Source organism: Pinus tabuliformis, chromosome 4_2, assembly GCF_031772625.1.
Source record: "Pinus tabuliformis cultivar Carrire ecotype Pingquan chromosome 4_2, CPIR1, whole genome shotgun sequence".
NCBI lineage: Eukaryota > Viridiplantae > Streptophyta > Pinopsida > Pinales > Pinaceae > Pinus > Pinus tabuliformis.
In genome coordinates, this window is record NC_142304.1 from 580,927,197 (window position 1) to 580,941,427 (window position 14,231).

At 39.2% G+C, this 14,231-nt stretch overlaps 1 protein-coding gene across 1 annotated transcript; it reads left to right on the forward strand.

The window, feature by feature from the left end:
• Positions 1–11,723: 11,723 nt before the first annotated feature.
• LOC149170633 (uncharacterized) lies at positions 11,724–13,318 on the forward strand. Its single transcript, XM_089425663.1, has 2 exons — positions 11,724–12,976; positions 13,249–13,318. Exons 1-2 carry the CDS (start codon positions 11,724–11,726, stop codon positions 13,316–13,318), a joined length of 1,323 nt encoding a protein of 440 aa, XP_089281789.1.
• Positions 13,319–14,231: the final 913 nt, after the last annotated feature.

Sequence of the window (14,231 nt, forward strand, 5' to 3'; positions counted from 1 at the left end):
GGAAACTTAATCAACATCCCTAAGAATTACAACACTAATACAATTGACAAACACCACCCCCATCTTGAGTTTAGATCTTAACAAATACATAACAACCTAATGAATAACTTCTAAGCACATATTGTGCACCCGTACTTCATCAGTCTACGCACCCTGGTTGACAATTTATGATTGCCAATTCAAGGACATTGAATTGACCAAACATTTTGGCGCCATTGCTAGGGAAGTACAATTAGAAGTAAAAAAAAACAAAACCATCATTAATTTAAAACATGACATGTGTAGGGATAGAGACTCTAGGCATAGAGTTGTAGGATGAGGAAGAAGTTTAATTCCCACAAATCCACTCACTCCACCACGATTTTGAGATTCCTCACCACCTACTCAAACCTGAATTCCATTTAGAGGTCGACAAAGACTTCCTAAAGTATCAATATTAAAAATTCAATCTAGAACTTCACCTACTTCTTCTACTGAAGCTATAATTGAACAAAATCCTACATCACCAACCACAGATGTAGTCTTTGTGTCCCCCACTGCTGAACAAATTGTGGGAGGAAAATTAGAAATTCCTAGTGAAGAAGCGGAATTGGAAACTTATTATGAACAACCATTGATAGAGGAACCAGAAAGATTAGAAGAACACTATCTTAGCTCCGAAGAATCTATCATTGCTGAAGAAGGGGAAGGGGAGGTACGCAATGTCCATGGTGAAGAAGATAGGATTGGAGGTAGAGGAAGAGGAAAAGGTAGAGGTAGAGGAGGGGGTAGAGGTAGAGGAAATCAAGATCCTTCAGGATTCCCTATTCTTGATGACGATACAACCCTCACAATGAAAAATATATCACCCTTGATTCTTTCTAGTTTACATGGTAAAAGAAACGAAGATCCAAAGACATTTCTGTTCAAATTTTAAGTATTATGCAGATCATATGACTATCTGCATGATGCTCAAAAGTTGAAATTGTTCCCCGCCACATTAAAAGACTCAACATTAAAATGGTTCATGAGTCTAGGAGTGCATTCCATAACAACATGGGCACAGATGAAAGAGGCTTTCTTAGGCAAGTATAGAGATTATTGTATGCCTAGTAACCTTAAAGATGAAGTCTTCAAAATGACAAAAAAAGAAGATGATAATCTTGAGGACTTGGTAGAAAGGTTTCTTTATAATGTTAAAAGATAAAAAATGGATAATTTGGATGAAGAAACCTTAAAAGATATTTTACTCAGAGCCGTTAAAGATGAATGGATCGATCTCCTTAACCTAACCGGAAAAGGAGATATTTCCCAACCATCGTTTGCAGATATTTGTGATTTATGTGTACATATCTCAAGGTGAAAAGCAAGAGTTGGAAAGAGTCCTAGGGACCCTCTCTTATCAAGAATAAACAAGTCTGCACCTAGGACAGTTAGTAGGGTAGAAATAGGAAATCTTCTTGACACCTTTAAAACACATATTTCAGAGAGCCTAAGTGAACAAATAGACACCCTTAAAATACAAAACAAGAAAAATTATGAAAATGCTACATTGTCCATCTTCTGTCGCAAATGTCGGAAAAAACATTCTCTAAGAGAGTGTCCCTTAAAGTAAAAAGCCATAGAAACTTGTGTCATATGTGCAGATAATCATGATACAAAGGAATGTCCATCCTTACCAAGTCTTAAGGCTGTATTCAATGAGGAAGGAATCTCAGAACCAGTAGACCCTCTCTACTTTATAGCCAAAAGACCATGGTAAACCCCCAACCAAATAAATCACAAGGATTTATACCACAACAATTTTCCTAGTCTTCAAAAAGTAATTGGAATTCACCCTCACAGCCTTGGGCTCTGCCACAATCACAACCTTGGAATCAAGGATGGACAAATCCTTATGGAGCCTATGCTCAATATCAAAAATACTCGCTATCCTACATTCCACCACAATTCTTAACCCCGTCCAATCAAATTCCTCAAGCTAATCAATTGCCACAAGTCCCAGTTCATAATCAAACCCACAACTTTCCCTACCATTTCGACAAAAATCAAATCAATTACCCACTCAACCACTTCCAAATCCTCATAATAAGATACCACAACAACCAGTATTCAACATGGAGGGTTAGAATCCTCAAACTTATGTGATAACCCAACTAGAATTAAACAATGTCCAATTAAGGTCTAGAAGAGTATTACAATAAAAACCTTCGGTTGTCATTCAGAAAACAAAATCTAATCTTCAAAAACATAAGAATCAATCAGAAGAAGGGGAGACTTCTCTCCCTCAAAAAGAAAACAAAAAAACATAAGAAATTCCAATAGATGCTCCTGTCATAGAACAACCTTCAATATCAGTTAAACCACTTTTCCCAGAAACGTTGAAAATCGATGGAGTAGAGAAAAAAATTATCTTGCTTGATTACAATATGATGATGAATTGAGAAATGTTTGTATTAAGATTCCTTTATTGCAAGCCATAAAAGAAATATCATTTTTTGCAAAAACAATTAAGGAATTAAGTACGCATTGATCAGGAAGAAGAAGAAAAGATATAAAAAGAATTTAGTTGGTTGAAAAAATTGCAGACATTATGATGGGGAAGACAACAATTCAAAAATATTTAGACACATGAATCCCCATTGTAAAAATTCACATCAATCAAACTGAATTACCAAACACACTGATTGACCTAAGAGTAGCCATAAACATAATGAGCAAAAAAGTTATGGACACACTTAGGCTTCCTAACCTTCAAGACACACCAACATTATTGAAATTAGTAGATAGATTTGTTATTAAACTAGATGGTATGTTAGAATATGTTTGTGTATCTTTAGATTCTTTGGAATATCTTGTTGATTTCATGGTCTTAACACCCAAGAACAATCTAGGAGGACATCCATTAATTCTAGGAAGTCCTTGGTTGGCTACAATAGATACTTTTATTGGTTGTAGGTCAGGTGATATGTTTATCTCAAATGGAAATTCTACAAAGAAATTTACATTATACCCCCCTGCAAGAACAACAATAGATACAAAAACTGAAGAATGGATAGAATATGGAGAAGATATAGAACCTATTTTTGTCACTGAAGAAGTAAAAGAGGAAGACAAACTTTTGAATTTACTAGAAAATAATGAATCTTCCTCACATTATGATTGTAGTCAAAATGAATATCTCATCTCTAAACAAGTATCATTGTTGTCCATGGAAAAATATGGGAATTCCTTGATAGAAATCTTTCCAGGAAAAACCTTAAATGCCAATGAAAATTTGGAAGACATGCAAAAGAAACAATTGATAGAAATTTTACAGAAATATTCTTCTGCTTTTGCATGGGAATACACTGATATGAGAGGGATTGATTCTAAAACTTGCATACATCATATCTACATTGAACGAAATGCAAGACGAGTTAAACAACCTCAGCGAAGAATGAACCCAAATCTAAAAGAAATTGTTAAGGAAGAATTGTAGAAATTATTAAATGTAAATTTCATCTATCCAAAATCTGACAGCGAGTGGGTTTCACCCCTAGTAATTGTCCCTAAAAGGAATGGAAAATGGATAGTGTGCATTGATTATAGGGAGTTGAATAAAGCAACATTAAAAGACCAATTTCTGTTACCTTTCATAGACTAGGTCTTAGATACTTTAGCAGGGAAAAAATATTTTTCCTTCTTGGATGGGTTCAGTGGATACAACCAAATTCAAGTGGCCCCTGAAGATCAATATAAAACCACATTCACTTGTCCATGGGGAACTTCTTCTTACCAGGTACTTCCTTTGGGTTATGTAATACTCCAGCAACATTCCCAAGGGAAGTCCTTGGCATTTTCTCTGACCTTATCCATGATTGTGTGGAGGTGAACATCGATGATTTCATAGTCTATGGGGATTCTTTCAATGAAGCACAAGAAAACTTGGAGAAAGTCTTAATAAGGTGTCAAGAAACAAACCTCTCATTAAGCCATGAAAAATGTTTCATGATGTTTAATGAGGGAACTGTTTTAGGTCACCATATTTCTGGAGATGGAATTAAGGTAGACTCATCTAAGGTGGAAGTCATTTCCAAGTTATCAGTGCCAAGTTATCAAAAGGATGTTATAAGTTTTCTCAGTTTTACCAGATACTATAGAAGATTTATAGAAAACTTCACAAAAATTGCATCCCCACTCTTTAAATTACTCACCAAACACTGTGAATTCAGTTGGGATCCTGAATGTCAAGTTTCCTTTGAAACATTGAAAAGGAGAATTTTTGAAGCACCCATCTTAAAAGGACCTAACTGGAAATTTCCTTTCCATATCTCAACAGATGCTTCAGATTCAGCCTTAGGAGCTGTTTTAGGACAAAAAGATCTCACTCCTTATGCCATTTATTATACTAGTAAAAATTTAACCCCTACAGAGTTAAATTATACTGTAACCGAAAAGGAGTTCTTAGCTATAATTCATGCCATTAATAAATTCAGACATTATATAACTGGCTATGAAACCTTTGTCCACATAGACCATTCTGCCATTATATACCTAATGAATAAACCAATTAGTAATGGAAGAATAACTAGATGGCTCCTAGTTTTACAAGAATTCAACATAATCATTCTAGTATTATTATTAAAGATGGCTCCTAGTTTTCAAAGTTTAGCGCTGAAGGATCATTTAAACACTAGTCAGTTTCCATTTACTTTTTTTTATATCACCAGTCTAAAATATTCAACTTTAGTTTACAAAATTTGGATGATGAAGGTAAACCTATGTCAGTGATCCATTGGACATGTTTGGTGAGGAAAATGTGTGAAGATTTTTCTTTCATTCATTTTGTTAATAAATTATTGTATATAGCTACTTATTTGTTAAACAGTGATGGAGTCCCAAGATTTCAATAGAGATTAAGAGAATTTTGGATCTAAGTGAGTAGAGAAAGGTTGGAGACTGGTATTTATACCAGAATTTCACTGAACTCGAGATTTATGGCTGTGAGCTTCAACCATACAAATTTCCAGTGTTCCTCCCCATGAGGATTTTTTCACTTGAGTACATTAGAAAAATGTTGAACATGGATGAGGTTCATTTTGTTTCTAGAAAAAAGAGCTCAATTTAAATTGAAAGTGCAGGTTGGTCCATTCATAGTCAATACCAAAGCTGCAGAGAAATAAGTCAATGAATTATTGAGCCAAATTAAGTTTAAGTTAAGTTTTAGTTGGTCATATGATCCATTATGAGTAATCTCATTAATGATAATTTTTCATAAATTTGCACCATATATGCATGTGGAAAAGCCTGAAATTGAGAAGTATGCTAGCAAAGAAGAATGGGCAGAGAATACATTGCAAGAGATTGAGGAGCGAACTTCCAGTGAAAGAACACTGGAAACTCCATGGATGAGAAAGAAATATCTAACGGGACCAAGAGAAAGTGTATCTCTAGTAGGGTCAGAGTTACATAGATCATCATTCAAAGTATTCAAAAGGAGGAAAATTGTAAACCTTGAAGAAGAATCTTCAGAAGCTAAGACTTCTAAAGAGCTTACTAAAGTTGTACTATGAGCACAGTCTCCTTTTTCATTACAGTAGATTCTTGAAGACACATTGGATTCTCCATCTTCTCTAAAACAACAAAGTATTTTTTCCAAGTCCTTAGAAATGAAGAAGAAAAATGAGGCCCTATAGAATTCCACATATGCAGAGTTCTGGAAGGAGTCTTCCTCAACTCGACCATATTACTTTATTCCCTTGATAGTGAAAAAGGCCAGTTCCAATTATCATTCTTCGAACCAGAGGTCCCTGTGCCTAAAAGTGTTGAATATTATAAAACTTTCGTGTTTTCATTTGACACCAAGAAAATTCATCCTATTGATGATATTTACCTTCATTAGCAAGCAAGGGAAATGATATATTCATATTTGAAAAGTTCTTCCATGGAATCTTCTAAGTTATAGGCTTCTCTGAATAACATTCATTCCCAATTAAAATTGGAAAAGATGTCTTCCTTATCAAAGGACACCAAAATCAAAGGGCTTGAATATTTGGTTATAAAATGATGATTAGATTCTGTAGATATAAAGGAAGCTAAGAAAATAATCGAGAGAAGAAATGTTGATATTCAAGCATTGAGAAAACAATTGAAGATGACGACCAATGAACATCCACATGCTCAAGAAGTTAGTTAGTTAGAGAAGGAGAAGGAGAACATGCTTCAGATGTTTGTTGAACCGAACATACAGATACAAAAGATGGAAGCAGAAATGGAAAAGTTAATCAAGGAAAAAGAGCTATAACTTAGTACTGGAGTAGAAACTTCCATTATAGTGACTTCAACACCAACAATTTCTACAGTAGCCATGTCTACAACAGAGTCCATAGGAAAAAATTTAGTAAATCAATTGTCAAAAGAATGGGAGACTTGTCAATAAAAGATATTTATATTGAAAAAATCAGAACTCTATTAGAGAAAATTCAAAATGGCAAGATAAGGGCTGACAACACATATCTAGCCGAAGTTCAGAAAAATCGAGATTAACCAGAGAGAGAGAAATACAAAAATGAGTCATTGGTTGCACAAACATTGGTTGAGGCAAAGGAGAAGATTTGGAATGACATAAATTCTACCATGACTGAACTCCAGACATCTATTTAGATTATTTTTGAAAGAGAATATTTAGTGGAAAGATCAAAGGAAAACATCACAAAAATCAGAGAAGATTTGGAGCACATGCGTGGAGAAGAAAATAAAATAATTAAAGTACTCAATCCTAAAAGTAAAAAAGAATTATAAGGACTTGGAATTGATGATATAACTGATACTATCTTAGAGGTAGGGAGAATTAAAGAAAAAAATGATGTTACAGTTAGAAAACAAGTGTCAAAATTTAGAAGAAAAGATTAGAAAGTTTCACAGAAAATTTAATACTCTGTAGCGAAAGGGACTTCCAACTCTACCACATTCTACTGGTGAATTGATTCCACTCGAATAATATCACTATAAATTGTACCAAATGGCTATAGATAGAACCAAATTTTCTAAAGTCAATGGGACAATCAGTGGGAAAGCATTCCTAGAAGGTCTAGAGTATGATATTTCCATTCAGCATGAAGTTAATCATTCTTATCACTAGGCCAACTTTTGAAAAATACACAAAAGTCGATGAGGTATATAGAAAAGTAATATAATTTTCTATCCCAGATGAAAAGAGATGGGATAAGTGATTTGAAATCATCGAATAAACATGATGCAAGGAATTTAATAACTAGTCATAGGAAAAAGAGGAGAATAAAGCAAAAAATTGAGTTAAGAGGCAATAGTCATCAAACAATACCCTTAAATTGTCTGTTAATTATTCGAATCAGTGTAAGAATAGCTACTTTTTAGTTCTATTTTTGTAAATCAAAAGCAGTTTCAGATATTATATCATTTTGTAATAAATTTTGTCTTAGACCTAAGATATTTTTGGAATTCGATTCTATAAGTATTTGGTAGTTCAAAGAGGTCAGGGAGGAAACATTGTAATGAACCAATGACATGCTTATAATGTTAAAACTTATTTCTGAAGATAATTAAAGGATTCTGGATTCATTTTGAACAACTTGTGTATCTACGTGAATTTTTCTTGTTACCAATTATATTTTTCATATTTATTTTTTCACATATTAAAGGTAACCTAGAAGTTTAGGCAAGGTTAGATTGAATATCAATCTCCCTACAGGCCCCTGCAAAGTCATAGTTGTTAAAAGATTAATTAATTGAACAATTTGTCTTAGTTAATTCCTCTAAATCTTTCAATTGTTTGCTTTTGTCATCTCTTGAATGTGGTTTTTTTGGTTGTAGAAAAATTCTACATGCATCAAATGTATATGATAAATTAAATGTTCAATATGAATGTTTGAAAGTTATATACCTTGTTTATTTCTACTCTTCAAATCAATTTAAATATTAATTATCTAAGGAATGAAAATCATCCCTTTAGTTTTCCCAAAAATACTTATAAATTACACATGTTTAAAAGATTGATGAACTAGAACTTTGTGATGCGAACGGAGAGCGAAGCGATTAGGGTTCTGAAAGACTCTATGACGGTGCAAACTGCAACCCTCTGGATCTACTCAAGAACCAAACCAGGAAACTTGTTGCGCAGCAGCGTTGCAGGGCACTAGGAAGGGAAAATGGAAACTCCGCAGGGGAGGGCGTCAGAGCCCTCCCCCAGCTCAAATATCTCGCTGCACGGTCCTGAACAGGATATTGTTTTCGGATCCATCGACAAGGAGACAATGCATCAAGAGAATAGGTATCAGCAGGGAAACAAAGGAAAAGAAGGAGGGAAGGATGAAGCCAGTGCTGCACAAGGCAATGGGGAGAAACCTGAGGAAGTTCCGAGAGTTTCCTCGACCACATGAAAGCCTATAGCCAAAGAAAGACCTAAAATAGAGCTGCCGAGACACAAGATTGAAAAAAGAATAGAATACATGCGGGATCATGCCCTCATTGGGAAGTTCATAGGGTTCTGGCCGACGGAAAGAGCCCTATATGGATGGATTGCGGCGAAGTGGAAACCCAAAGGAGACGTCACCCTGCAGCTAGGGCCGAAAGGCTTCTTTACTGCTATCTTCGTCTATTTAGAAGACAAATACAGGATCCTGGGAACAGGGCCCTATTTTTTTAACTCGGCGGGACTGTATCTGAGGGATTGGATACCAAGATTCAACCCAGACAAGGAAGATCTCACATGGGCGCCAGTCTGGATTCGAATGTACTCACTTCCGGAAGAATATTGGGATGAGGACATTCTCAAAGACATAGGAAATGGATTAGGGGAATACATCAAGGTAACAGAAGAAACAAAAATGCGCAGGTACACCTCTTATGCCCGCATATGCGTCTTCATGCGACTAAATGAAGCTTTGCCAGAATCGGTAAGTCTCTCTCACTATGATGAAGAATGGGTCCAACCCCTGGACTATGAGCATGTCCCCTTCCATTGCAGGAAATGCCATGCTATTGGGCATCTCTTTCGGGACTGTCCGCTGAATGCCAAAGCCAATACTCCTGGTACATCAGAAGTCCCAACCCAGGACGGCTTCACCAAAGCCTCGAGTCGACGATGTGCGCACAAGAAACCCTCTAATGGGAATAAACCCCAGCAAAATCCTACCCATGGCCCAGCCACAAAGAACAGCTTTGAAATACTGGCGAATGCCTCTGAGGAGCATCCCTCGTTTCTTGAGACTACCCCAGCCCCTCCTTCATCTTCCTCCCCTCCCCCCCCCCCAACAGCCTCCTCATCCAAACCTCAATCTCCCATTATAAATCCTGTAATCCTCATTAATGGTCAAAAGGAAACGGAAGGGAAATGCAAGGATATGGAAGTTGATGGAAACCTAGACCCCCCACAAAACTCAGAGATCAATACGGAGGAAAGCAATCAAGTGCAACAAATGGAAGAGGAACCAGAGAGCATAGATCTGACTGGTTTAGACATTATAGAGCTGGAAATAGCATGCAAAAAGAAAGCATATGATAGTATACCAGAGAATCAACTCAACAAGCTGGAAGTGGTCATCTCCAGGGCCTTCAATCAACATCAACTAGGCATACAGCCAGGCAGCCTATGGGACGGAAGCTTACCCCCAAAAGACACCAAGAAGAGAGGAAGAAGGACGGATCTTCAGCGAACGATCGAGATCATGAAAATCCTGGTGGACTCAGGCAGGTATGCTAAGTTGACGAAGTACTACAAACCCTCCCCCAATAGTTAACCCATGAAGCTGGTATCATGGAATGTAAGAGGGCTCAACAGCCCAGGAAAACTCAGAATGTTAAAAAACATGATTAAAATGGAAAAGCCACAAATGTGCTTTCTCCAAGAAACCAAATGTAACAGCACAACGTTAGGTAGCATTCTCTCCAAGGCTTGGCCAGGTTGTCGATCGGTCGTGGTGGATGCCTCTGGAGCTTCAGGAGGGTTGGCTATAGCATGGAGTACTCAAGCTATAGCTCTTTCAGATTTTCACGCCTCTCATCACCTCATCCAGGCTGAGTTTCACATCCTAGGTACGAACATCCATGGAAACCTCTCAAATGTATATTTCCCGCAGGATACAGCAAGTAAAATGGCTCTTCTTGACACCATAGAGGTCTTGAATAACAATATAAGGCACCTGCTCTGGATAATAGGAGGGGACTTTAACATGATCCCCAAGCTAGAGGAGAAGACTGGGGGCAGAAATAGAATGGAACAAGAAAATTCCGACTTCAAGGATTTCATTCAGAACTCCTCCCTCATAGATATGCCTTTCTGCAATGGAACTTTCACATGGAGCAATCGCAGAGCAGGCAAGCACCAAATTGCATCCAAATTGGATCGCTTCCTCATATCAGACAACGCGGTTCACCTGGGTGGAGATCTCTCAGCAGCTATTCTTCCTCACATGGGATCGGATCACTGCACGATTGCCCTCCACTAGCAAAGACCAGGCAACCTGACCAGAAGACCCTTCTGCTTTGAAGAGTTCTGGCTCTCGCATCCCTCGTTTAAAGACTTTGTCAAAACTACATGGACATCCTTTAACCCGCCTGAAGGATCAAAGATGTATCAGTTCCAACAGAAGCTCAGATTTTTAAAAAATCAACTAAAGCGGTGGAACAGAGAAACCTTTGGCAACATATTTACAGCACAAAAAGAACTAAATAGGGAACTAATGGAACTTCAGCAAAGGATAATCACAAAGGGGCACACTGAAGAAACTCTGGAACAGGAACAACGCATCCACAATCAACTGGAGGAAAGGAGGAAACAGGAGGAACTATATTGGAAGCAAAAGTCCAGAATCAGATGGCTGAAGGAAGGTGAGCGAAATACCAAATTCTTCCACAGAACCACTGTTCAGAGAAGAATGCACAACAGCATCCCCTACATCCAAAAACAAGGGGGGATAAGAGTAGAGAAGCACGAGGAAATTGAGGAGGAATTCCTCAATCACTTCAATCAGGTCCATCGAGAGCCTGAAGGAGACAGAAGTCAGGCTATTGAGAAAATAACTAAAAATGTGCCAAGGATCATCACAGAGGAGCATAATGAACTTCTCCTTCGCCCCATTCTGTCTCAGGAGGTGGATGAAGCAATGGCCCAGCTCAAGGAAGGAAAAGCCCCTGGCCCAGATGGTTTTACCACTACTTTCTTTCACACCTTCTGGGAGCTGATAAAGCAAGAGGTATGGCAAATCGTAGAAGAATCAAGAGCTCTCCACTGGCTGCTTCCCTCTTTAAATTCAACCTTCATCGCTCTTATCCCTAAAGAGGAAGAGTCTATTACACCGGACAAGTACAGGCCGATTGCTCTTTGTAATGTCATTTACAAAGTTATATCTAAAGTGATTGCGAATCGGTTAAAGCCCCTCTTGCCCCTGCTTATCTCTCCGGAACAGTCAGGGTACGTGGAAGGGCGACAGATCATGGACGGAATTCTCCTCATGCACGAGATAATACACTCCCTCAAGCAAACCAAACAGGCAAGTATGATTCTCAAACTAGATCTCTCTAAGGCTTTTGATAAACTCAGCTGGACTTACATACAGCAAATGCTCACAGCCTTCGGATTTTGTTCTATGTGGGTCTGATGGATCATGAGTCTAATTACTTCTACACACTTCTCTATCCTTGTGAATGGCATTCCCTCTCGCCCCTTTAAACCTTCCCGAGGAATAAGGCAAGGGGACCCCCTATCCCCCTTCCTCTTTGTTCTTATGGCTGAAGGTCTAGGGCGTCACATAAAAAATGCCCTCCATTCTCATAAGCTGAAAGGCTTGTCTGTTCACAACACCCCTGCTAATTCCCATCAGCAGTTTGTTGATGACACTATGCTATTTGGCTACCCTTCTGTCCAGGAAGCCTCCTGCTTCAAATCCCTGCTCTCTGATTTTTCCGAAGCCTCTGGTACTAATGTCAACTGCTCCAAGTCGCAGATTTTTTTCTTTCACACTCCTCCCTCTGTCAAGACAGTGGTTACCCGCATCTTGGGTTTTCCATCTGCCACCCTCCCCTCCAATTACCTTGGAGCCCCTCTCACGGTATTAGCCATAAAGCATCCCTCTTGGCATTCTCTCCTTGAAAAACTCGAAACTCGCCTTAACCTCTGGACTTATAGATCTTTAAATCTAGCCAGTCGGGTCGTGCTCATCAAGTCGGTCCTCCAGGCTATGCCTCTCTATCTATTCTCAATCCTTGCAGTGCCTAAGTGGGTGATAAAAAGAATAAGAAATCTTCAGCGTGGCTTCCTTTGGGGTGGCTCGGCAACTAACCGTAAATGGGCTCTAGTAAAATGGGCCATCGTCTGCACTCCCAAAGACAAAGGTGGCATTGGACTGAGAGATCCTGAGCATAGCAACTTCATCATGAGCACCAAAATTTGGTGGCAATGGGTCACTAATCCAGAAAAGCCCTGGGTCAAACTATGGACAGCCAAATATGCCAACAATAGACATCAGGAGGAACTCATCAGATTCACGCCCAATGCCAAAGGCTCACTCATATGGAATGCAGCAAAACAACACTTCCATTTAATTCAAGCACACAACTTTTGGGAAGTGAGGAATGGCAGAATGGCAAGATTCTGGACGGATGCATGGAACCAGATGCCTAAGCTCAACAGCGTTCTGCACCCAGCTCCAGAATTCAACAGGCAAGAGCAGCATCAAGAAAAAATTCAACAGTTTTGGTTACAAGAAACGGAGAATGGCTTCAGAAAATGGAAACAAGGAAATCAGCTAATCTACAACACAAGCCTTCGAGACACTGAGCAGCTGGAGAAGGAGCTTCGGAAAAGAAATATCAGACATGATGAAGGAAATGATATCCTTCGTTGGGGATATCTACCAAAAGGCACCTACACTCCTTTAGAGGCGTACAAAATAGTAAGCAATACTACCACTCCGTCTGACCCTATCTGGTGCAAAATTTGGGAGCTCGATTCCTGGCCCAAACTCTCTTACTTTCTATGGTTGGTAGGTCATAAAAGAATTCTCACCTGGGATAAATTAAGAAGAAGAAACTTTCATGGCCCCTCCATTTGTTATAATTGCCATCATAATGAGGAAACCCTCCAACACCTCTTGGACTCCTGCCCCTTAGCCAATCAGCTATGGGAAAAGGCAAGCTTCAGATGTCAACGAAGATGCAGAATGGAGAACGACATCACCAACTCTTTAAGACAATGGCCTCAGAAACCTTATAAAAGTGAGCTTCTTAACTGTTTATGGAACATACTCCCAGGTCTAATCCTCTGGAGCATATGGAAGGAAAGAAACAAGCGAATATTCAAAAACCAATACTCTCCGATTGAGGACATATGGAAAAGGTTACAAGGGAATCTCAAAGAAACGCTACTGCTCCGTTCCTGGACACAAGAGGATCTTCCCTCTCAAAACAATGAGAAGAGTATCCTAGACAATTGGCAGCTGTAGCTGCCTCAGGAACCTCATAAAAAAAGCCCTACCAATAGCAGCAGCAACAACAAAGGCAAATGGCCCCCCCCCTAAGCAATCCTATAAGCTCAACTTCGATGGTGCCTCCAAAGGCAACCCTGGAATGGCTGGATATGGAGGGATTTTAAGAAATCATGAAGGCACTCTCGTACAGATATACTTTGGAAACATAGGATGGGATACTAATAACTCAGCGGAGCTAGAGGGACTTTGGCAAGGGCTCACTCTCACCTGGAATCTCAACCTCCAACCCCTGGTCGTGGAAGGAGACTCCCAGATTCTCATAAACATGGCCAAGCGCATCCAGAATGGATCCCAAGCAAGGAAAATAGCCACTAGCTGGAGGCTCGAAGCAAGGCTGGAGGCTATTGAACAAATGCTTCACAGCAACAGAGCCATCTCTTTTAATCACACAAAAAGGGAGGGCAACAAGGTTGCTGACCTTCTAGCCAATATAGGAGTGGAAAGCGAGAACACCCTATGCACTGGAAATACCACCATAATTCCAAATATTGTCCAGGCTCAGGAATGCAATGGCCTGGTCCAATGTGACGCTGCTAACCCGGATGCGGGTGATAGGACGAGTGGCAGTGAGGAGCCACATGCCAGACATGTGCTGCCTCGAGTATGAACGGAGAATTCAATGCCTCTCGCCGCCGAGGAGTTAAGGGCTAAGGTGAGATCGCAGGGAATTCAATGCAGCGTCAGGTGAAATGGGGAGACTGCAGAGTGCAGTTATGGAGAACAGGTCTCGAGGGAATGTTGAGAAGT

Bases quoted from the DNA above. Each gene is read 5' to 3' on its own strand.
- LOC149170633 (XM_089425663.1), top strand. From the start codon at position 11,724: ATGGCTGAAGGTCTAGGGCGTCACATAAAAAATGCCCTCCATTCTCAT. The intron at 12,977-13,248 runs GTTGGTAGGTCA...ACATACTCCCAG, and splicing joins AAACTCTCTTACTTTCTATG to GTCTAATCCTCTGGAGCATA.